Source organism: Asterias amurensis, chromosome 1 (assembly GCF_032118995.1).
Source record: "Asterias amurensis chromosome 1, ASM3211899v1".
Lineage (NCBI taxonomy): Eukaryota > Metazoa > Echinodermata > Asteroidea > Forcipulatida > Asteriidae > Asterias > Asterias amurensis.
Genome location: NC_092648.1, coordinates 18564230 through 18589209, shown reverse-complemented (window position 1 = coordinate 18589209; position 24980 = coordinate 18564230). Strand labels below are relative to the sequence as shown.

Genomic DNA, 24980 nt, shown 5'->3' with positions numbered 1-24980 from the left:
TTTTTTTTTAACTGTTCTTTTTCAGATAGTAAATGTTGTACTTTGTAACTTCTTCATTCTCTTTTAATTGGCGAGTCTCTTTTTGTCTTCTTTTTTCTTTTTTAGCCTTCAGGCCACTCTGGTACAATTACAGACACTTTGACAATTGAAAATTCAAGGTTTGAAATATAAAAAAAAAAACCTTTGTGAAGAGTCTGTTGCGCGTGGGTTGTGTGACGCGTGCGCGCTTAGAAATAGATTATGTGGGTGCGCTTAGAAATGGATTATGTGCGCGCGCTTAGAAATAGAAAACGCGCTGTTACTAATAGCTATGAATTGCGTTCCGCGTGATAATCTTGCGCGCCTGACCCGTGAAAGCCAGCCGGTCAGTAACACTGGTCATTATCAACCGTTTAAACACCCCCATGTGACGCGCTCTCCACCAATAGGAGTGGAGAAACTGTCTGGGGTATTTATGAATAAACTTTTAAACCACTTTCCCAAATAAGTTTGTGGAGTACCAACATCCCTGTAGGTGTTGTTTAGAAAAGATGGGGAAGCTTTTGATATTTCAAGCATTATCTTTCTAGAAAAATATGGACAATTTGGACCACCATAACATGGCAACAAACTTTTGAATGTTTTTCAATCAGTCTGTAAAATGTATGTCACAAATTTACTATGGGCAAGCTTTTGATATTTCAAGTATGATCTTTCTAGAAAGATCTGAAAATGGACATTTTGTACTGGCCATAATATGTACAGCAAACTTGTGAATGTTTTTAAATAAGTCTGTAAAATGTTGTCACTAAAGTTGCCACAAATTTACTATGGGAAAGCTTTTGATATTTTAAGCATGGTTTTTCTAGAAAGATATGAACATGGACTTTTTGTACTGGACAGCAAACTTTTTGAAAAGTATATGTTTTTAATCAGTCGGTAAAAATGTATTGTCACTAAAGTTGTCCTGTCTCTTTCATGAAGATACTTTGACATTCAAATTGTGGAATGACCTTAAACTCAACTTTCATGACCTCGGACCTCGTGATGACACATTCTGAATAATCTGGGTCAATCCTCTGATGAAAGACACAAAGAGAGTCTCCCAACAAAATGTTTATGATGTTTGTCCAGTCATCAAACACCAGTTGGAGAATAAAAAAACTTAACTAACTATTGATTTTGAATGTTCAGAGAAAAGATTGTAAGATCTGCAAATCACAATGTTGTTCCAATACCATTTGTTGTAAGAATGTTTATGTCAAAGTATTTCACCAAGCCCAAAGATTTTTACGTTAATTGTAAATGAGAGAATGAAAACAAACTATACTAAGAGAATGAAAACAAACTATACTAAACTAAACTAAACTATTGGTTTTGAATGTTCAGAGAAAAGATTGTAAGATCTTCAAAGTACAATCTTGTACGAACACAATTTTTTTTAAAGAATTGTTTATGTCAAAGTACTTAACTGAGCAGGGTTTTTTTTCTTAGAATTGATGACACAAGTCTAAAATGCTCAAATTTTTCAAAATAGGATGTATAGTGTACTGTACATAAAATCAGATGATTTGTGTACTGTACATAAAATCAGATGATCTGTGTACGGCTTGCATGCATCCATAGTACAAAGACAACTACTTCACTGTGAATACTTGGTCAAGAAAACCACCAGAAATTTGAAAGTCTGAACAATCACCAGTTGCAGACAAACGTTCAACTTTTTTGGTGACAGTTTTTCTATGAATCACATCAGTAACAGTGAGTCACTGCTGCACGCGTGCCTCACAAACAGTCCAGACTTATATTACTAATGCTCTCTCATTGCCGTTCCATACACACACACACTGGCACGCCGTACTAACTCATGATTGCTAACGGAAACTGGCCCAGAGCTCAAAACTTATCCCACCCTTCCATTGACTGAAGTAATACGGATTTACACATGTTAAGTGCTGTGGGGTGTCCGGTGGGGGACTTGATGAGCTCCGAGGGCCCAGAGATGTGCAGTTTACTGCCGGATTGTACTGTACCCCGGATTGTCGTTGTGCTGGAGTGATAAAGTGGGAAACGAAAGGTGGGTTCTTTATCTGTGATTCTATTCATGGGTTTACATACACTGGGAGGGCTTTAGTGTGTAGCCGTAGCATGGATTAGGTGCCCATGGTTCAGTGTGTATGTGTATACCCAAGTTGATCTCTTTGTCACTCAACCTCATGTGTAATCATACACTCTATAATGTTCACCTGGTACAATGTGAAGGGTATGCTCCGTCCATCATAGTGCAGCAGCGGTGTGTGATCTGGGAAATCACTGCCAATGAAGAACAATTCATTAACAATTTAACTGTGTTGAAACAAAGTTACTGTTCTTCTAACTATTGTGTAGGTTATTGAGTTTAGGAGTAGTGAACAAGGCCATCCCTGGGGTCATTTTGGGTGTGGTTAAAATCAAGGTATTTATGACTAAATACATCGTCCTGGGTTTGATTATAATGTATAGGCTTCAGTAATTGAACATGAATGTACTGTTAAGATTCTTAACTATCAAGTGAATCAAAATAAGTTTTTTTCTCAAGTTAAAGGGAAGGTATACTCTTGGTATAATTAGTTTGGTAATCACTCAAGTGCAAAATTTACTTGGTAAGCTAGAAGTACAGCATCTTTCGATTGTTTAAAAGCACTTTGATAATCTTTTCACTTTGAAGTAATGTGGTCATGGAAAAAGACAGTTTTATAATATATCCCCTCAAAAAAAAAGAAGCGTTGCTGTCAGATTTTCTCAGATTTTACCAATTACAGACTATTCTTCCTGGGTGGACATAATCATTCCAGATTTTTGGTGATAGTTCAAAAGCGTGACTACCTTTTGATATGTAATTTTCACAGGTTAGTTTTATTGTATTGTTTTAAAACAATCAGTTGGTTCCCCTAAAACCGAAGGTAAACAAAGACAATTGAACAGGGAGTGTGAAAATCACCTAAAATGGGGGAAGCAAACTCCATGGTTGGTACTGTTGCAATAACACAATAAGAGACACATTATATTATCTTCCCTTCTCTTGCATTATGTGAGAGTTTCCTATAGGGCTTTTTCAGAGTGGGCGCTACGAGACTGTTATGGTGTAAGTGTTATCGCCATCTTTGACATTTTCCCTGATGACATACCTCTTTTTGCATAATAGTGATAGAACTGACGAAGTATTCGCAGATAGTATTCATGATTGTGTGTTGTGTGAATCGTCGGACAAAAAACATCAGCTGTTTTTGTTTTTGTTTTAGGTTTTTCCTTTTTGTAGGACACAAAACAAAATTTCCACAGATTTACATTAAATTAACTTACACGGTTTGAAGATAATGAGGGTAGAAGGCTTTCCTTAAAATATTGCTTACTGAGGTACTGTTTTTATTTTAAATGAGTAAAACAAGTCACAATGTTATTTTTAGCATGTTATCGTATTTTTGTGACATTGTTTTACTCATTTCTCACAAACTACAGCACCTCAGCAAGTAATATTTTAAGGGAAGCCTCCTACTATCATTATCTTCAAACTGTGTAAGTTTAATGTAAATCTGTGGACACTGTGTTTTGTGTTTCCTTTAAGAAAAGAAAATCGGGAAAACCCCCCCATAAAATTTGATGAGGTTAGTTTCAAAATGCTTCTTGAGAACCATTGGTTTTGGACTGAATGTCCTCTTCCAAAACCATCATTGTACACCTCAATTGACTTTCCGTCGAAAAAGATACTCTTTGTATTGCACGTAGACTCTAAACCTTCTCAGTCTTCAATACACTAGAGTTGAAACTGAAACTGATTTGACTATGCTGCATATTTGATTACCAGTACACAGAATTGAAAAACTTTGTCAATGAAAACGAGAAATCAGCTCGTCACAACCCGGGGTAAGGTGTTTGATCAGGGATTCCACCCAGTCTTCCGCCAAAATACCCATTACCTTGTAGTTATTATTTTAAATTCTATTATTCTATTAAATTGTTTTTCCCTGACAGCCGAATCCCTTTGAGGTAAAATGTAATACTTGTGAGGGAATACCCCCCCAAAGAGGGCCCTTTTCATCTGATCAGATGACGTCACCGCTGCGTAACATGATATCTTGTTATTGTCAACTTTAATCATTTTGGAATTGAAGCGAATTTTAAATGGTTCAAAACCTTATTATTAAATAGATATTAGTGCCCAACTGCACAATAAATGTCTTGCATAATTTCAAATTAATTTTAGAATGGACTCTCATTTCCAACACAAACTTTTGTTGTAATTTCATCACTTACACTTTTGAATTCGATCAAAAATTGATGTCAAATGCATGAAAGACAAACTTGAGCGAAGATTGTTCGATTTAGATTTTGCTTAGGAACAAGTTAATTGTAATATCTTAGACTAAGGACAGTTGCTATGTATGAAGACTGAAGAATGTATGAAGACTGAAGTGAAGATGAAATTGCACTTTGAATGAAATGGGTATAAACAGTCCAAATGTCAACAGACTATGAATTGAAGGGTTGTTTGGAAAAACTTATATTGATGCCATCATTTTCGGTATTTGATTACTTGGACTAAGGATTTGTTTTACTTCCTGAATGTAAACCAATGTTCCGAAGTTCACCTTTTTTTGTATCAGGTTATGACAGATGTAAATGAGTATCATTGTGTTTATTCATTTGTTTAAAAAAAATTACTTCATTTTGGACTGAACACTGTTGAACATTCGTGGGCGATACATCATGTATTGGGTTTTCTGAAAAATGTTGATGGAATTTTGGAGCTGCAAGCTCCATTACATACACTTGATCTTTCTTTGTCCATCCATGGTTTAAAAAAAAATGTTGTTTACCACCAACTTTGCTACGGGGGAATTGGGAACGCTAGGTGACAGCAGACTTACCAGTTAATTTCCATTGTTTTTGGTAGACTAGTTCTGAGCTTGCACACATCAACAAGAACAATAGATATACTGGGTAAGTCTGCTGGTACCTAGGGTCTCATAAGTCCCTAATTGTTTTGAATATTGAGAGAACTTGCGTAAATCAGTGCCCAACACAAGAAAGTTTAAATCACAGTCGCCTGTCTCGCATTTCATGAGATTTTACTCAAAAACGAGGTCACTATTCTAATTATTTTATCAAGGCGAGAAATAATGGTAGCAAATTTATACCATGCAATTATTGTCCATTTCTGATAATCACTCAGACTAGTCAGTTGTAAGAAAAATGGTGTCTCCACCCTTAGAGCAAGGTCTATTTGCACTCCTAATACACTAGCTACCCACATTGTCCTTTAGGCTAGTTAGTACCAATATAAACTATAGCAGCCTCGTTGGGTCACGTTGGGCTCCAAAGTGCAGACAGTGTGGCAACTCAGTCAAAATATCACGGGATCAGGTAATTGATTGACCCTTAACTCCTACTGTTTACTGGGTGTAGATATGTATAGCATACAGCAAAACACCTCTTACATCGACTTGTTTTGACACCTCCCACACGGTAAGAGATGGACAGGTAGACTCTGCTTTCAGGATAATGGACGAAAAAAACACATCATAGGTTGCCCACTCACTCATGCTCGCGTCATTGTTACTTCGTTCGTATGTGACTGAGAGAGGGAAAGTCCAAATTTTGTTGGAATTGCGTCAGTGCAACGTGTATTGTGTGAAAGGGTTTGTGAAATGCCCAGTGAAGTCAGTTCCGTGTTACAACAAAGTATGTAGGAGTAACATGATGTTGCAACTGTTGTGGGTTTTTGTGCTGCTGGACGTGTACCTTTACTAGAACTTGTTACAACAGGTGATATGACAATTTGGGAAATGTAGTGAGATGATGTGTGAATCTGTTCTGCAGTTGATTTGCATTGTGAGGTAAGTACACATGACATAGTGTGCATCATGTCACCAGAAATTGTTACGGTTTCAACTCTATTGGGACACATAGCATATTGAACTTTTGGAATATTGTTCCTACTGAGGGGAACATTGTTTTTTAAAGTTATTTAGTTTGGCATTAGGCACCGTCTTTGACAAAGGAAAGATAGTGTGTTGATGTAGATCAGTTTTGTTTTATTTGTTACATCACAAGTCCTATATTTATTAATACATTTTAAATCAATGATAAATGATTATATAGCAGGCTTGGATTAAATCTCTAAGAGGGTAAGGCCATTTTCATTTTGCAAAGGGCACTTCTATTTGGGAAAAAAAGTCTATTTGAAACTTTTGATGGAGGCACCCAGGCCAAAACCAAGGGCAACAGGCCATGACCTCCACTGTAATTCCAGGCCTGAATTACTTGTAAGTCTATAGTTGAAATAAGTCTATAAAAACTTTCAATGAGGAAAGAGTCATGTTCCGCACATGAGAGAGGAAGTTCATTGCTAGAAGCAATGTTAAAAACATGACGATCTCACTAGCCACGCTTGTTCCATTTTGACTGTAGTATTCCCAAATACGGAAGCAGGCGAGTGTAATACGTCACGTACTGGGAGAGTACAGGAAATATAACGCCACAACCACAAAGTATAAGAACTGGTCTCGTGTCTGGGTGTATAGTTGTATTAATGCAAAGTGTTGACTCACAATCAGGGACATAAACACGAGAGAGGGAAATTCCCTGCGAATGAAAAGTTTCTATGTTCAGTGGTACTGGCCCTTGACTGCTGACTGCGTGGTATTTCCCTGTGTGGTTTATAGATTAGGTCAGCCTGCTATAAATGTAAACTCCTTGTCATCGTAGATTGGTGCAAAGTGTCACGGATACAGTCAGAGTGATTCTTTACTACAGTGCATGTAAGGACATGAAAGTATTATTGAAATCAGTGGATGGTTGTGCAACTGGTGGTGTAACAGTTGGTTGAAAATTAGTGCTTTCTGATCGGTGTTGGGTACATGTAACTAGACCATACAGTGATTTTATATTCACCAATTCTGTTCTACACTGAAACTTGGGTGAGTTGTTGAGAATTTTACCATTAGGAGTGCTTTGTTGGTTTGGGTGTATACAGATAGATTTACACCCGTACCCAATAGTCGCAGTGTCAAGTATTAAGGGCAGTGGACACTATTGGTAATTGCTCAAAATAATTATTAGCACAAAACCTTTCTTGGTAATAAGTAATGGGGAGCTGTTGAGATTAGAAAACATTGTGAGAAGCGGCTCCCTTTAAAGTAATGTAGTTTTCGAGAAAGAAGTAATTTTCCACAAATTTGATTTTGAGACCTCGGATTTAGAATTTGAGGTCTCGAAATCAAGCATAAGAAAGCAAACAACTATGTGTGACAAGGGTGTTTTTTCTTTCATTATTATCTTGCAACTTCGACGTCCAATTGAGCTCAAATTTTCACAGGTTTGTTATTTTATACATATGTTGAGATACACCAAGTATGAAGACTAGTCTTTGACAATTCCCAATAGTGTCCAGTGGCTTTAAATAAGTGAATAAAAGGGTAGCGATGAGTTCTTCAACGGCCGTTTAAAGGCGGCAGGTTCGGCATCCATCGGCTCGGGCCTTTATCGCACGGCAACGACCCTGCAAGGTTTTAAACGGACGTTCAAGATCGAGTCACTACTCTTTGTTAAAAAACGTTAAAAAATACAGTTATAGACACTTTAACAATTGAAATATTTTCCCCAAAAAACTTTGTGAAGAATCTGTTCAATGTGCGTGGGTTGTGTGTACGCGCGTGTGCTTAGATTATGCGCGTGTGCTTAGATTACGCGCTGTTACTATAGATATGAATTGCGTTCCGCGTGATAATCTTGCATGCCCGACACGCGGAAGCCAGTTTGTTATAAACAGCTCCAGCTGGTCATTATCAAAGGTTTAAACACCCCACGGGACGCGCTCTCCACCAATAGGAGTAGAGAAATGGCTGGGGTATTTCTGAATGATGCTTTAAAAACTTTGTTATGAAACTGTCCTCCCAAAGTTTGCCAAATGAAAATAGTATTGTGGGGTGGGCAAAGATTTCACACAAGTGTGCAAGAAATGAAAATTGTGAGACATCGGCATCTAAGCGGTATTGAAACTTCCACAGGTTTGTATTTTGCGTACAACACTTACTCAGAGCATGGAAATGCCAAGAATTTTGTTATGCTGTGTACCTTTTGTATAGGCCTACTTCAACTCTGCCACCATGTAATTTTAATAGTCTAATAGTCAGCTGGCTCAAGAAATATACAAAAATGTCAGTTTTGACATCAAAGGCCCGAGGCTTGACATATTGATATTTGGGACCCATAAAAGCCGCATGGCCAGCTAAGCGGCACAGGCTTTTTAATTCAGCGAAGGACCAATATAAGCTGATTGTATGAAAGAGAGATTCACAGACAGTCAGGGGCTCAGGGTCATAGATTTACAGTGCACGTTCCTTTATGATAAAAAGTCTCTTTTTCTTTCACAAACTGAGAGTCTAGCAGACCTTGATGAAATAATATATTTATCCTCTTGATTGAATCACTGAAATAGTGCTTATCATTTCTGACACCAACTGCGTGCCCTGTAGAATGTGTGCTTGTGTGTAGTAGTGTCCTTGATCCAATGAGGTCACTAGGGTCAGGGTTCTGATGGGATCCACTCAGTAGCATGGTATGTGTGCTTTCTACTGAATCCCGTGTCACAATATTGCAGTTGGAACCAGGAGCTAGTGGCATGAACTTTTTAAAAAGAAATAAGGAAGTGTAGTAACATCGGGAATATTAAGCAATATATGCCTATATCTGTGGATATTAGTTGTGAAGTAAATGATTGTTTGTAACTGAGTTGTAGTTTTTGTATACAATGAAAAATGTTTCATGAGCAAACAAAGTGTTTTACAAATATCCACATCAAATCAAGGTTTTAAGAGAAACTGTGAATATTGCATTCTTTGTGATGTGAAGACGAAGGTCCCCTTCAGTATCCCTTTTCACTGGCCATGCAAAACATGTGATATTACACGAAAGAGAAGTCAAAACACTAAACTACATGTAAATTATAATCATTGAAGACACTGGACGCCTTTGGTATTTGTCAATATTCTCACTTAGTGTATCCTAATATTTATGCATAAAATAAACAAATCTGTCTCAAAAACTATTACTACTTCAATTCATTGGGAGCCGTTTCTCAAAATGTTTTATACTACCAACAGCTCTCCATTGCTAGTTACAGAGTAAGAATATGCTAACAATTATTTTGAGTAATAACCAACAGCGTCCAGTGCCTTTAAAGTGATTTCATTTTGAAGTTAAAAAAAACATGCATTTTTAATATTGCATATATGTACAATGAAATGCTTACAAATTATACATTTGTGTGTAATGCCAACTGTTGTGCGTACATTTTTGATGTGTGAAACATAAGGATATTTTCTGAAAAACATCATCTACATCTACTCGTATTTGGTTGAAACTCTAAAAGGTGTTTTTAAAGGGTTTTCGTATGGTTGAAATGAATGCACTCTGTCTATCGCCCAATACTCAAGGTATACAATTGTTCATCAACCTTTAGCTTCTCACACTAATATTATAATGCATCTAGGGCTTTTTGTGTTGGCAGTTCTCAGCTACATATATTTATTCCCCTGGGGCCAGCGCTGCACTGGCCAAGGTAAGATAAGGTCACACACATCAAGAAAGTCTGTGGGCCCTACCCAGTGCAGGGCAGTACTAGTGGATAGTGCTTGAGTAGTAGTAGTGTACAAGTATGTTAATGAAGATATGCTGGGTGTTTAAACATGGAGGATAAAGTGGAAACCTTTATTTTTAATGCATAACTTTGGAAATAAGCTGTGCAAACTTACTTTGAGTTAAAAATAACAGTAAATTGATAGTTGCTATGGAGCATCCAAGCTACTCATTATTGCATTTGAATTGAAAATAAAGTATGTTTTAAAAAGACTTTGTTTCATTCATTTCCCCCCAATAATTAATTTCCATCTACAACATAACATGTATTTTAAACGTGCATGATATTCTTCCTGCTTTAGTCAGATTTCCATTTTGTTTTGCTTTTGGAATTATCAGAAAAATCATGATTAAATAGCATGAAAAGTCTGTTAAAACACGCACCATGTGAACATGTGGGTCAGCCCTTGTACTAAATAAAATTTTCCTACTTTTTCCAAGAGCCAAATTCAATGCCTGTTCAAGTTATTTAGTAATACGTTCTTGAAATTTGGAATTTTTCATCAGAGAAATCCATCGATGCTATTAAATGTAAAACAATTATACCGCTTTTATAATAAAAAGCTAAAGTGTAATCGAGATTGAGGCGGCTTAACTCACACGTGTACAAATTTCTAAACTTGACTGAGTGCAATAATTTTCATTTTAATAGATTGGCACGAATGCCATGTATGCATAATGAACTCTTGCATTGATTAGTATAGTCAGGAAGCATCCAGCTGTTTCCATCAGAGTGAGGCTGAAATCATGCCGCATCATGGGCGTGTCAGACACCAAAATCAAAGGACAATGTTTAGAACTGTGTCAATCCTTTCCGTTTAATGTAGTCACAAATCTAACAGTGCAGTAAATAGGACTTTATTTGTAACAAATTTCTCTCATGGATCTGCAAAATTTGTTTTTTTGCACATTTTTAAATTGTTTTGTATTTGTATGCAAGCTCACCCCAGCTTAAAGCCACTCTTGGTATGGGGCTACAAGAAGAACAATTATTTAATGTGAAAAGAACTCAGGGGAGCTCAAGGGAGGAATTGATATTTTTATTTATTTTTATGGTTACTTAATAGTTAAAGCACAGTTACATGAATGGAACAAGATGGATTTGACTAGGAATCAAACATAAAGTTCAGGCACAGTTTATGGGACAACAAGAATTGATTAAGACTAGGAGTTAAACATGAAGGTTATTTGAATGCACAGATGGGATTAGAAGGATTGACTACATGTATTAATTAATTATACATGTTGTAAAGGTACAGTTATGGGAAAATAAGGATTGACTAGGAATTATACATAGTGCAGGCACAGTAGGAAAAGAAGGGTTGACTACATGTAGGAATTATACTATGTAATAGGAGAAGAAGGATTGACTAGGAATTATACAATGTTGTTAAGGCAATAGTTTAGGAAAAGAAGGGTTGACTAGGAATTATACTATGTAGTGAAGGCACATTTATAGGAAAAGAAGGATTGACTAGGAATTAAACTATAGTAGTTATGCACAGTTACAGCATGGTTACAGGAAAAGAAGGATTGATTAGGAAAAGGCACAGTAAATAGGAAAATTATTGACTTGGAAAATAGCAAGTATCACTGCACATGCTACTTGTAGTTTTCAATTTTCAATTCCATTACATTAAGACCTCAGTCTGTCATACTTTCATCTTCATAAAAAGCAAATGTACATATTAAGTGCAGATACTTGTGTACATGTAATCTACCTCTATGGTAATACACACCCACTCTGTATGTGTACAAACACTGTACGTGCAATACGTGTGCTGTACACAAAATGATCAGGCAATATTATAGGTTCAGGTCACTGTTGAACGTTCGAGAGAGAGCCCTGCACACACTATGTACACCGTAATGCACATTCTACAGTGTTGAACGCGAACTTGTTTGTCCCATACAAGCCCACGTTAAAAGAAAACCCCATCACATGTAACACTCCCCGCTGTCGCCTGCAAACAAATCAACTAGTGCACGTTCATGATGACTATAGCATTTGTGTAGTAGTGGTAGTGATTATATTGGAGCCTATTATTAGCTGATGAGCTTGGGCTGAACAGGAAGCATCAAGGGAGTGTTTCAGCAGCGTGTCGTTGCCGTCATCTTTTTCTCTCACTCTTGTTCACATTTTCTCTCTCAGAATTTTATTGAAAGCGTTAAGAATCCAGAGCTGTTAAATGTCTAAATGTAGGCCTAATTGTTTTGTAGCATCACCGATTCCCATTCAGACTTGTGCTAAAAACTAACTGATCATTTTGACTTGGTGTGTTTTTTATTTAAGTTCTGGCACAGATTTTGTATGCATCTCTTTTTTGTTCTTGATTTGTTATTGTTCTGGTGAATCTATGGATTCTGCAGTTCTTCACCAGTGGCTGGTGTGGTTCTAATTAGTGCTGGGCGAATAGTGAAATTTTGTTATTCGGATACCGCTGGCCAACTATCCGAAATTAACCGGATATTCGAATAATTTTTTCGCCGCTAGAGGGCGCTATTTAATAAAAAATAAAAAATAAAAAATATATTTTTTTTTGCCGCTAGAGGGCGCTGTTCGTTTGTGAATGAGATCATATGGGCGGATTGATATAAGTTTTAGACAGTGTCACTCGGTTCATTCATAAAAATGACTGGATCTAATTTAAAGATGGCGATTTGCTTTTTCTTTTGATCGTGATTGACTCTACGTGAAGGAAAACGTTTGTAATCTTTGAACAAATTACGTCAGAAATGTCATTGTTTTAAATCTTCACGGAGGTGAGCATAGTTAAATACTTAATATATGCTGTTTTATGCTGTTTTAATAGAAAACATTCATGTCAGTTGTCGCCCGACGTCCGCGGATATTCGGATATTAAAGAATATCCGGTTACTCGGTTGTAATTACAGAAATATCCGGTTTGTAAATAGGTATTCGCGCCCTATGCGGATATCCGGTTAAGAAAAAAAAGGCATTCGCGGTTACGGATAGGAAAACCTATTCGCCATTAATCGGATATTCGAATAATTCGCCCAGGCCTAGTTCTAATGCTGTTCCTTGTTTAGTTCCTTTATGCCACTTTCCGACTGGTTCATTGATGGTTTATTTAAGGTGTTAATTAAGCGCACAATTGTGTTTGAAATCTATACAATGAATGATGCAGTACTACATACACACCTGTATTTAATGCAACTTGTGATATTGGTAAATTGTTGTTCTGGATTTTTTTTTTCAACTCACTGTTTTTATTTGTGAAGGTCAGAAAATTGATTACTACACAGCAACTGTTTAACAATCAATCTAGTGGTTGTAGTTGATTATGGCAGTCATTTTGTATAAAGGATTTTGAAGTGTAAAGGCAAATAGTTGCATTTACACTGTAGATATTCTTGGACTACATTGTAATCATATTGATTGGACAATTGGTGTTCCTGAGTCATTTTAGACTTTGATGATATTATTAGTTTAGACCATGCTGCACAGTGTACGTGAAGCTGTCATTGATATGGTAGGATTTATGCTGGTATTGAAGAATATGGTTTATCAAATGATCTGGGTTTAACTCTTCTTTGACAGGCCTCAAGGTCACTTTTACGATTCATTTAAATTCATTTTGATTGGCAGTTTGGTGGTAATCTGAATTCTTGTTTTGTTTTTTTGTCTTTCTAGATCCATGCCAGGCCTCGTAAGTACGGGCATCAAGCGCAAACACCATGCGCTGGATGAAGGTGGGGGGTGTGACACAAGGGACTGCGTCACGGGCTATGGTTCCCCTCCTCCATCACCAGAGAAGTGTTTTTCCTATACTATGCAACGAAAATACGTGCTGAATGCCTCCATTTGTAAACTCCAAGCCACATGTAACCTCATAGACCCTTGTTTGCGGCGCTCTGTGCTCATCCGCAACACCCTGTTCCACATAGAACATGAACTACGCGCTGAGGGCAGACATCGCGACTCCTTCCAACTCTCCACGTTCATTGCCAGCACGCAGTCCACGTGCACGGACACAGCGGACAAAGACAGGCTTCCCGGCGCTGTTGAGACGGCAAACAGTGTCCTACCCTCACCACCCAGGGACAGTAACAGCAATCACTTCAAAGACAACTCGACGAAAGGATTCTGTGCCTACCCTGAAAACAATGGTCTGCTGAATAGAATCTCCATCCATTCATGTGCTAACCCTTCCCCGTCGTTACTGTCGCCGACGTCACCAGGCAGTATGAACACACATTCAAATGTAACTAATACCGCCAATTCAGGTAACCATTCAGCAGCAACAACGACGACGACGACGACGAGCAACTCAGAACTCCCAAGACTTCCAAACACCAACTCTGAGATATTAGACTTTGGCGATGAACTCTTTAGCGACATCGACATGTCTCTTTACGACTTTGACGTAGCTTCGCCTTTTGTATCCAATCATAAAGCATCTCCTGTGAACAGTTCGGAGGACTGGCTGCGGCCGGTCTCCGGGGATTTCTCCTCATTCAGTGCAGATGTGAACTCAACAGCTAGCCAGGGTAACAGTTGCCGTAGCGACATTGGGTGCGACGAGCTTGATCAAATTATGCATGTCTTAGTGGATGTGGGAATGTAACAGAGTGGGTATCTGAACAGGAGCGGGAATCTGCAAGCATGTCAGGCAGGCTGTAAATTAGAAACACAAATATTTCAGATAGAATGTGCAACAACCATTCCCTCATATCAGAGGCCATTAAGCAATGTTAACCATACAAATGCAAACTTGAGTTTGCAAGAGTAATGAAATGCAATAAACTGGTGTGTGAATATAAATGAAATTCTGCATTTCAGGAAATTTATATTGAAACAAAAATATCCACCCTTATTAAATTGTTATCAAACATCAGCTCAGTGACTTTATAGGCTCAAAGCTTATATGCATTAGTACCCCCCCCCTCCACACACACGCATGCACAAAAAACATGACTGCACTATATGATTTCTTGAACCGTTGCTCAAGGCACACAAAAGCCTGGATTTGTGCCAAGGCTTTTTTGTCACTGCTGTCACCATACCGAGTAGCATTACACACAAATACTGAAGATCTTTGAATACAATGCAACTATTGGATTGACCCTTAGAAGTAACCACACAGAGGTATCGGTAACTCCGTGTACCACCAGCTAGCTAGTAGTGCTATAACCTTGGTATACTGAAGGATTCCGTCTGATAGGCTGTTCTTGTCAGTAAGACAACAAAGAACTACCCCATTGTATTCAGTACAATTACTTAGCTTTATACACATGTGCAGCACGACAACAATAAAACCCTGTCCCCCTTGCCGATGAGTAATAATTCAAAATTGTGTTTTTTTATTTTAGGCAAACATGTTATTACTAATACACCACTCAGTGGAAAAAACACACACACAGCCTGATGTTTATCTGATTGGCTTGGAGGGTACCGGTTATATTTAGCAGTAACTGTTGCATGAATATCAGCCTACCCCTTACAGTCACTAACTCTCTGTTTTTAGAGGACATGAAACGGTAATTTATATCTTGGGTCACAGTGAGCGCAGTGATTGTTAGTTTTATAGTCTACATGACATGCTTGTAGTTAAGTGCTCATTTTTAGGGTTTACACAATGTAAACTACTCGCCACAAAAGCGTTTGTGAGTGCAAGGTAAAGATGTGTTTTGTTTGTTATTTTGTTGAACTTGAATACATGTGACCTTCCAGTAGGCTTGTATCAAGGTTGGAATCATTGTGTTCCTGGTGGCCTAAAAGGAAAGTGCAAGTGTTGATCTATTTATTGGTGGAAACAGTTTACATTGCCAAGTGCTGTTTCAAAGTTACATGAGCCCAATTTCATAGAGCTGCTTATAAGCACCAAATGTAGCTAAGCACAACATACTTAATGCTTACCAGAATGAGGTTATCATCTTGACTACACTTTCACATGTACAATTTGTGACTGGTATGCTGCTCATTTCTACTAAGCAGAATTGTTAAGCAATCTTTTCTGTGTAAGCAGATCTACAAAATTGGCCCCTGGTGACTAAAGAAAGATGGACAAAGAAGGAAAGGTCTGAATCAGCTTTTAAAAATATTTAAAAGCCTGTTTAGCAAAAGTGCTGAGCGCGAACAAACTTACTAAGTGCTTCTTGAAGCGGAGAAAATATTAATATATTTTGAAAACAAATTCCCATGCTGAAAAGCTGTGGTACATATTAAACATATCATCATGCACCTAAACCGTGCATGGATATGTATGTAATATATAAGGTTAAACACTTCCAAGTATTTAAGAAACAAAATTTAGATGTGAGAAGTTTGCTTCTTTCATAGAAGAGTCAAAAAAGTTGTAAATATTATAAAGTAAGAATTAAATGTCATATTTTTATTACGGTATGCAAGGATCTTCCAAGTCATGCTCTGATTTGTGGCTTGAATTTGGAAAAAGAAAATGTTTTATGAACTATAATAAATTATGTATTGTACAGTAATATATTTCTCAAATAATTTAACTTATACGAAAAAACAACAAAAGAAAAGAAGTCTTTTTATTCTTTTCCAAACAACTTGTGCTGCGGATCAAATAATGTAATTGATCACTTTCATTGGTCACAATTGACAAAATTTTGACATTTTTGACAAAATGTGATATTTGTAGATTAAACTTCCAAAAAAATATCGACTGACCATTTTCCAACAATTTTTCTTTACGACCACGGACCCTAAGTTAAGCAAAGGACGAAATAATTTTTAAAATGACCAAAAAAAATAGTATTGTATTCTTTGAAATGTTTTGTTACAAAGTTTTTCAGAATAAAAAACAAAGTATTATCGACAACACTTTTTCGGCACAAATATTTTACTAAAATTAAATGCTTAATGATACGAAATGGCTGCTTGTTGGGTTAGTGGTTTTGGACAATCATGGTAAATGTTACTAAACCTGTGTTTTAGAAAAAAGAAGACTTTTCTACGAATTTTGAAAAAAAAAAAAGAGTATTGTTAGAGAATATTTTCATGTTCAACCCACCAAATGAAATTGAATTTTAACAATATGCAATGAATTGAGAGGAACTTGATGAGTACAGAAAAGAAATCAAAATGATGACATAGATGTTTATGGTTTAACTTTTGAATGTGAAATGAAAAAAATGAGGCGTTCATGGATGTATTTTCAAATGAAAGCGCAGAGATAGAGATTAAAGACAAACCAGTTTTTCTTAATTCAAGTCTTGATTGGTAAGAATGCATTACGCCATTCGATGTTATTTGCAAATACTGCACATTTAAAGAGCCAGTAAGATTCCTCTTAAATCTACCGTGGTGTAAAACACATAATTTATGTGCGCTTTGTTCATGAATCAGCCTACCTAAATAAAACATTTTTTGCAGACATTCTTTACGCATGTTACACATGCAAACTTAAATAATGAAGTCGTGTAGTCAAACACAAATGCCCTGTATAATGTATGAGCCCCAGTCCAAGCGCCCCCCTGAGCGGAGTGTTATCATTAATGAAAGCATAAGCAGGTTCTGATGCAAATTGATAGTGACACTATGCGCTATTAGCATCCCATCAAATGGATACCATGCGATTGTAGAGAGCTGCAGTTCATACCCTTTTCATGTTCATTGTGGATAGATCCACAGACACTGCAATCCAATGGCATTGATTCCTTAATCAAATCAGCATGAGACAAAACCTTGGAAAAGCTATGGCCAAAAAACGTGGTAAATATCACCCTTCAGCTCTATCGGTGTTTTTGTTGTTTTGATTATGCGGATAGCTTAGAGAAGCAGCTGTTTGGAGTTTTGGATTGTCTCTCAATTGGAGCATTATCCATTCAAATTCTTTCAACTGCAAAGCTTAACTCTGAAGGCATCCTTGGTTCTTTCTGTTAAGCTTTGAAAATCAAACTGGTTCCATTGTGAATTTAAGACTTTCAGATTTTGCCTTTCAAAATTTTGTTTTTCAAATGGCTTTCTTCTGTTCTGTAGACAAATTGTCTATGTTTATGCCCCTTGTTAGGAAAACACTTTCAGTAAAAAAGAAAACCAAGTATGAATGATAGAGCTACATGAAATAACTTTCGTAATCCTTTGTACCTAATGCTTGATGAACACCATAAAATTTGAAACCATAAAAGGTTCTGTGTGTACGGACACCTTCTTTTCAAAATAAGACACACTCAAAATAAATATTTTCATCAGGTAGAACAGTTTGGGAAGCTACTTCACATGATTTGTGGGACAACTTTTCAGGTTTTCTCCTTAAGTCTGTATTGAATTGATCTAGGGTAACCCATGCAGTGAAATGTTGATCCAACTTTTGGTGAGAAAATATCCAACAACCTGGGAAATCAATTTCTTGTAAGTAACATTTACATTAAAACAACAACAATTTATGTGAGAACTAAATAAAAACAAACCCAAAACCACCCACATTGTTATGGGTTATGATTTTCTACTGCAACGAGGTCTAGACCTCTAGACTTGTTAACAGAAACAAACGGCATACAAAGGTCATGCTTTGAACATGAACTTTCTCTGATTAGGGACTTTTCCCCCCTTTCTGTTCCCTCTACTTTTTTTTACCCCCATTCCGATGACTAATGATAGCACCAAGTGACTTCTTGGCACAGAATGGGTTTTTGAAACAAGCGTCAAGTTCCCATCCCTTCTTAAGGAAGCAGCAATATGGGACTCGGGTTGGTTTTGACCCCAGAGTGAGGGTGATTTCCGTTTGTTGTTGCCCCTCACAAGACGTCTTGGGAAATTAGAAGTGGCACCCTAGACTGAATGTGTTGGATTCGATGCAAAGTTTAGAATTTTTTCCATTACGCATGCAATGTTAAAGGGGATAACAAAACTTTCAGCCTATGAAGCCAAAATGAGGTACTGTTTATGTTGAAAATGTAACCCTGGAATATTCCCAAAGTCTTGAGTCTGATGTGTGTGATTAAAACTATCGGCATAGAAATTCACCAATTCATCAACATATCAGTTTATTATCAAGATATTGTTATTATTGTTATAAATGTTGCTGTTATCAGATCACATCATAAACAAAAGTGATTATTGATATAAAAAAAAACCTTCTCATTCATGGCCTTCGTCCTCTTGTGGCGTCATTACGCATAAGTATAGTTGATACATTCCTAATTATCTCAATGCATATCAGCATATCACCTTGCCTAACAGTAATTATCCGCCACACATCCAATTAGCATATTCCTTTAACAAATCAAACACAACTTATCAGTTCCATGCTATTTAAAGGAGAAATTCTCACAGGATGTTTTTTTTTTCCTTCCCACTTTGGATTTTTTCACCAATTGTTGATGATCAAATAAACCCCGTGAATATTCAGATTTTGTTGCACGGAGGTGATTTCAATTCCCTGTTTGGCATGCACACTGAATCTGCTGGGAGGCATGCAGTAATTATTGGCAGAGGCTGACAGTAGCATAATTAATTCACCTCTAGCCACCGCGCCAGTACACTTACATTTACATACGTTGTAGTACAAGTAATGCAGGCAGAGACCTGGGCATTCGTCCCTGTCGTCAAAATGTGGGGACTTACTGCCCGTTGGGTTAAATGCATTTCTAAGTGTGTGAATCTTTCTTGGAACTTAGTTATTGCACTGTATAATGCAAAGAAATAATTATAATAGAAAAAAAAAATGCCTTAAGTTCGTGGAAGGGACATGTTGCCCGCATTGTATTATGATGAGTAGCCTTGGCGACTTAGCGTGGATTACTCCAAATTCATTTATGTATTTCTGGGAGTGTGACCCTTTAGCCTTGGAGTCAATGCAGTTACTGTCCTGGGGTAATAACTCTACTGCTGTGCTAATTACATATCATCTTGGTATTATTTACTGTGTGTCACTAGCAATATGACATGAACACTGCTGCCTATTACAAAATTGACACTATTGATTTCATGTCTGATAAGTCATAATTAATCGGTGAAAATAATATTCATATCGGCTCATTGAATCAACCCACAAAATAGTCCTCATTGGAACTTTATTTGTTTAGTTTTTTCCCCTTTTTGGCTTCTAATGTGTCATTAGAAGACTATGGAAAAATCAAAAGTTACAGAAAGCTTGGTTCAATTTTTTTTTTAAACCTGTTCACACAAAGTAAGCACAAATTTGCATAACATTCTCGATGCATTTGATTGTTACAATGTATCTGAGCTTGTATGCAAAGAAAATTAAATTAGTTGTATTCCCAATGCAAGATTTGCATCTAAAGAGTATCTGAAATTATGAAAATACATCCACTTTTTATTGGATTCTGTGACAAAAGTGGACCAAGCATTGACTGTTATCAAATGATCCTGTTATCTGGGATGAGGTCACACATTTGCACAATTGCCAGACACTCTTTGCACTGTGTCCTTGTTTTAAAATATTCAGATGTTATTACTTAATAAATGCATGGACTAGTTGCCAATGGTTGGCCATATCTGACTTGTGGCTACGGCTTAGGCTAGATAACCATGACAACGTGTGTTGAAGCATAGGTTGCCCTTAGCAACAGCTGCAGCTGAAGCCGCTAATTTATACATTGCCTAGATCCCCATTAAGTACAAGTTGACAAAGCTGCAGTGTTTTCGTTAATGAAAGGAATTTACAAAGGGATTTAAAGGTTATAGATTGTGCTGTGTCAAAAACCCAGATATTTCAAATGCATTTTAATTTAAGTCTTATCAGTTATAACCTTTTTATGATATCAACAAAATTTTCATGTAGAAGTTTCCCAATTAATTTATGATCTTCCCCCCTTCGAAATGATTTTTGATTGAATAATTTATTTTGTTAATTATTTCTAGCGTAATTTATTTAATGTACATATTATTGGTTAAGTTCCGTTTAACATTTTTATAGCTATCTCTTTATTTATAAACGTTTGTATGAGGAATGTGGAGTGTTTCGATCGTAAGCGTAAATGTAATATATTTTGGTTTTTGTTTTAATGTAACTTCATTAACTTTATGTCGTTGATACTTATGTGTATGCATCGGAATGATACATTTCACATATCAACATGTTGTAGTATTTTTACTGTTTCAGTGTGTAGTAACAGTCGTTTAACCACATTTTTTTTGCTGTTAGTCCGATTCATGTACTTTGTACTGCCGGGTTAATGATGAGGAACAACATCAAGAACATAATCTAGGTTTCTGTCGAAGTTTGTGATGCAAAGGTGATTTCGTACCAGGCCTTTCTTATCATCCTGATTCTTTCTAATCTTGAGGTGCTTTCATTTTTAAAACGTAACAGTAGCAACAAAAATCACATCTTTGTCTGACAACAACAAAATAGTTTGTCAAAAATTGCTGTAACAAAAGGCGATAAAACATTTTGTTTGTCACTCTATGTTCAGTTATGTTCTATGCCTTCATAACAGATGTTGTTCCTTCCCATTATCTTGGCCCCAATTTCAGCTGCTTAAGTTTGAAGAAGTAGCTAAGCACAATTATGAGTGCGTTCGTTTAGCTTCCCTGGGTCGACCCCGGTCTGCCCCGGTACGTTTGATAAGCTTTGACGGGGCTCACCCGGGTCAGCCCCCAGTGCCCTGCTTGTGGAGTGGGTCACTTGGGGGTGACCTGAGGTGCATGCCATCACCACGAGAGGGCGAGTGTGATCGTTCGATTAGCTCTTGTCAGGGGCTCACCCGAGTGAGCACCACAGGGTCAACCCAGGGAAGCTAATCGAACGTACCCAATATTATGCTTACCAGAGTGCGGTTAACTGCCATAATGCCATACATACCATTTGTGACTGGTATCCTGCTTGGTTTTGTTTTGCTGAGCAGAACATTTTAAGCAAAGTTTTCTGCTGACACAGCTTTCTCTGAATGCCTGTTGAACTTAATAGTGTTGAATAACTGAGAATTAAACTTTGCCCATGGATCTTGTGTTGTAAGTCAACTACTTCTGTTTGAAATGTCCTTGACATTCAGGAAACTCACTCAGACTCCCTGATGAACAATTTACAACCTAAACAGTTATAGAATTGCTTTGTGCATTTTGCTGTCTTGTTTTGTCCAAATAGTAAATCTAACAGCTGCTCTAATACTATGGTATTGTAATGTACCTTTTGTTGACTGATACATGCAGGGCTGTAAGTTAACTCAGTGTAACACATTCTTGATACATCTTTAGTGTTGTGGCTCCCTCAATCATGGGATATTTGGAAACCTCATTTTGTTTGTATTGATCTGTGGATGCTAATATACATGTATACATAATGCAAGGTTTCATGGAAGTTGTTGCTTGAGGAAGTGAAAAAGCCAGATTTCAACACTCGTCACTTGTGTACTTCTATACTAGGAATTCATTGACGGCCAAATCCAATGCATGACTGGAAGGTTTTGGGAAACTGTATGTCTGTGGTCAACTTATTCTGCATTGATCAGCAACGGCCAAAGGCTGTAGTCACTTGGATCTGATGACCGAATATAGAGGCCAATAATTAATTATGCCAGGTAGAAATGCATTAGCCTTTTTGAGGTGTGGCGGCCACTATAGGAGTGCACTGTTTGGTGTGGGTGAATACAGACAAATTTACCCCAACCAAAATACTGTTATAGTAATGCGCCCACCATATCTCAAAATTGCTTATTGAGTAATGCATTGGGTTGCAATGTTCAAATTAAAAATACCGACTGGCACAAGCCAGGAGATTCTCAGAAGGGAGTGAATGGTGTCTATTTTAACTGCAGCAATATTCCAAGAAGTCTTCGTGTCAAATAACTTAACTCAATGGATGGAAAGCTACTAGTCTACTCAAACAGAACTGTAAACATGAGATATAGATTTTTAGTTGTCGTGGTATGAAATGTTTAAAAGTTCCCAATTGAATCTGTGAAAAAATGTTTATGAAAATAATATTTTGTGCAAAATTGTTCCAACTCTGTCTTACTCAGTAGGTACACATTCTGAATCATATCTTTTAATCTGTTGAGAAATTACACATATTTTAATGTACCCGTATGGTGTTTTTTTCAGACCAGTGTACGGATACTCTTATGATTCAAGTTATGATTTATCATATCAGCATTGCGAGACTGTTGAGTACTTTTTTAATATAATCTGAATAATATAAGAAAGAAAGAAAGAGAAAAATGAATTTACTGACTAAGACATTGTTAAATAAGTGTATGAAACTGTGGAATGAAAAAGTGTATTTTTGATATCTTGAGTGAGGTAATTCTGTAATTGCATTGTGGAAGAAATTGGTTACTTTCAATTTGTGTCAAATTGAAGGGAAAAAAATAATAACTTGTTTGTGAACATTTTGTTCAACCCATTTATAGAAGGCTGATTTTGGCTCCAAATTTACAATGAATTTCGGGCCAAATATCATGGTGCTTATACTTATCAAGGAATTCAGTGCTTACGGCCCGCACCCTGTAAAGCATTATATTTCTATGGGCGCACTGTAGTAGCGCAGAATTCCACGGTCAGCAGCTTTATGAAATTTTGCCCAGGGCCCTATTTCATAGAGCTGCTTAAGCACATGTAGCTAAGCACAACAAAATTATGCTTACCTACCAGAAGAAGGTTTGCAGCCAAACTACCATGTCACATGTACAATTCGTGACTGCTAATCTGCTAGCTAGTTTCTGCTCAGCAGAAAATCTTAAGCAATAATTTTCTGCTTAAGCGGCTCTATGAAATATGGCCCTGGTTAATAGTTCCTGCTTTTCAAAACATTGAATCTTTTTTTGTGTGAATAGAGTAAGAATGAATAGCTTAATGTATTGATAAATTTAAAATTAAGTGCTGCTTTTCAGTAGATTTTGTTGAACAGTTTAGTGTATTTTTAGGATGTTTTTTTTTTTTTTTTTTAATAATATGAAGTTGTTTTAGTTTGTTTTGACACTGATTATTGCCATTTACCGTAAAGCAACTTATCTATAAAAAAAAAGTGGCTTAAAGTGATGTATTCAATCTTCATGATAAAATACATTTAAAGGTTGTTATTGAATTAAGTATTGGCCAAGTGCAAATTTGAAGAGTAAGTTTTTTTTTTCAGCAAGAAAACCTTCAGTTAAATTATGTCCCGTTTACTAGCTGTCAAGTTACTTATTATTTTGAGGTAAAACTACTAAATTAAAGACCCTGCCCAAGTATAGTTAATGGCCACCAGTGATTATACCAGTTCGATAAAATACAAGTTTTGACAGTTTATCACAAATCATTTGCCAGAGTGGTGATAACTGTGGCTATTATTTGTGCTTTTTTTATTCAAGTTTACTGATGGCCTGCCGAACTGCCTTCATTGCCAACTCCTAACCCCTCTTTTTTTATTTTATGTTCACAGGTACTGTTTTAATATATAAGTCGTCTTATCTGGTTGTCTTGGTTGCTGGAATAGTTCCAGCAACTGTTCCATTTAGTTTCGGCTGTATATGGGTTGTGAACAATATCACATTACCAACTTACAGTATTGTTAAAAAAGAAATGTGTTTTCCATGCTGTTGTAGCAGCTTTTAAAAAAATCATTCATTTTTAACAACTTGGGAGGGGTATTTTATAAGTTATTATTATTTATTTCAATTGTTTGAAGATTTCAAAATGAAGTACGAGACATAATCATTGTATTTATGTGTAATTTACAAGTAGTCGTTGTCAAACTGGTTATTTTAAATCTACTTTTTAAGATGACAGTATTTAATGGAATACTTTAAGGCGTTGGTTATGATTTAATTACCAGTGCTTTAACAGCATTCCCTGTACAGTTATTGAATGCTTTGTATAAAAATGCACTTAAGGACGTAAGACTCTACCCTTTTGGTGGATTTAAATAAATATCAACTTTCAATTTACTTGGAGTTGTCTACTGTTTGGAATTTCTTTTGTGTACCCTCTTGCTGTTGGTAAAGACTGTGCAAGTTTGCATGTATTGAAAACAAGAAAAGTCTAAAGAAAGACAACTTTTTGTATGAAAACAAATATTTTAAAATTCTGTTTAGAGTTCAAAGAAATGTTATAATGAACATCAAAAGAAAGTAACAATTTGGGACGAGATAGAATACTATGCAATCCTGCTTGAATTAGTGCAACAACCATTTACATGGGTTTAATGGTTACATGATGATGAACGTCAGTTGGGCAACATTTGCCATTGTTTTACAAGTAAAGGGAGATTGGGGACATGTTTTCTTCTTGGGTTATCTCCGTTGATTTGTTAAATTAATTTTACTTTCAAATATCATTTCATCGCTTAATTTTACTTTTCCAACAATATGAATTTATTTTTTATAACAATAATAAACAACCTTAATTTAAAGTATCCGAAGAAACAGAATCACACCCATGTAAAAAAATC

At 36.6% G+C, this 24980-nt stretch overlaps 1 protein-coding gene across 4 annotated transcripts in view; it reads left to right on the top strand.

Annotated features, from left to right (window-relative positions):
• LOC139948670 (uncharacterized) overlaps nt 1-24477 on the top strand; it is a 33528-nt gene extending 9051 nt beyond the window's left edge. Inside the window, exons 1-2 of one of the 4 annotated variants that reach the window (XM_071946930.1) lie at nt 1952-2056; nt 13313-24477. In XM_071946930.1, coding sequence (XP_071803031.1) covers nt 13317-14246 — 930 coding nt within the window. In that variant the 5' untranslated portion in view covers nt 1952-2056; nt 13313-13316 and the 3' untranslated portion in view covers nt 14247-24477. Of the gene's footprint in view, nt 1-1951; nt 2057-5499; nt 5856-6812; nt 6939-13312 lie in introns of those variants that run through there. The other 3 variants (XM_071946904.1, XM_071946924.1, XM_071946914.1) reach the window with 3 other exon arrangements.
• Nucleotides 24478-24980: the final 503 nt, after the last annotated feature.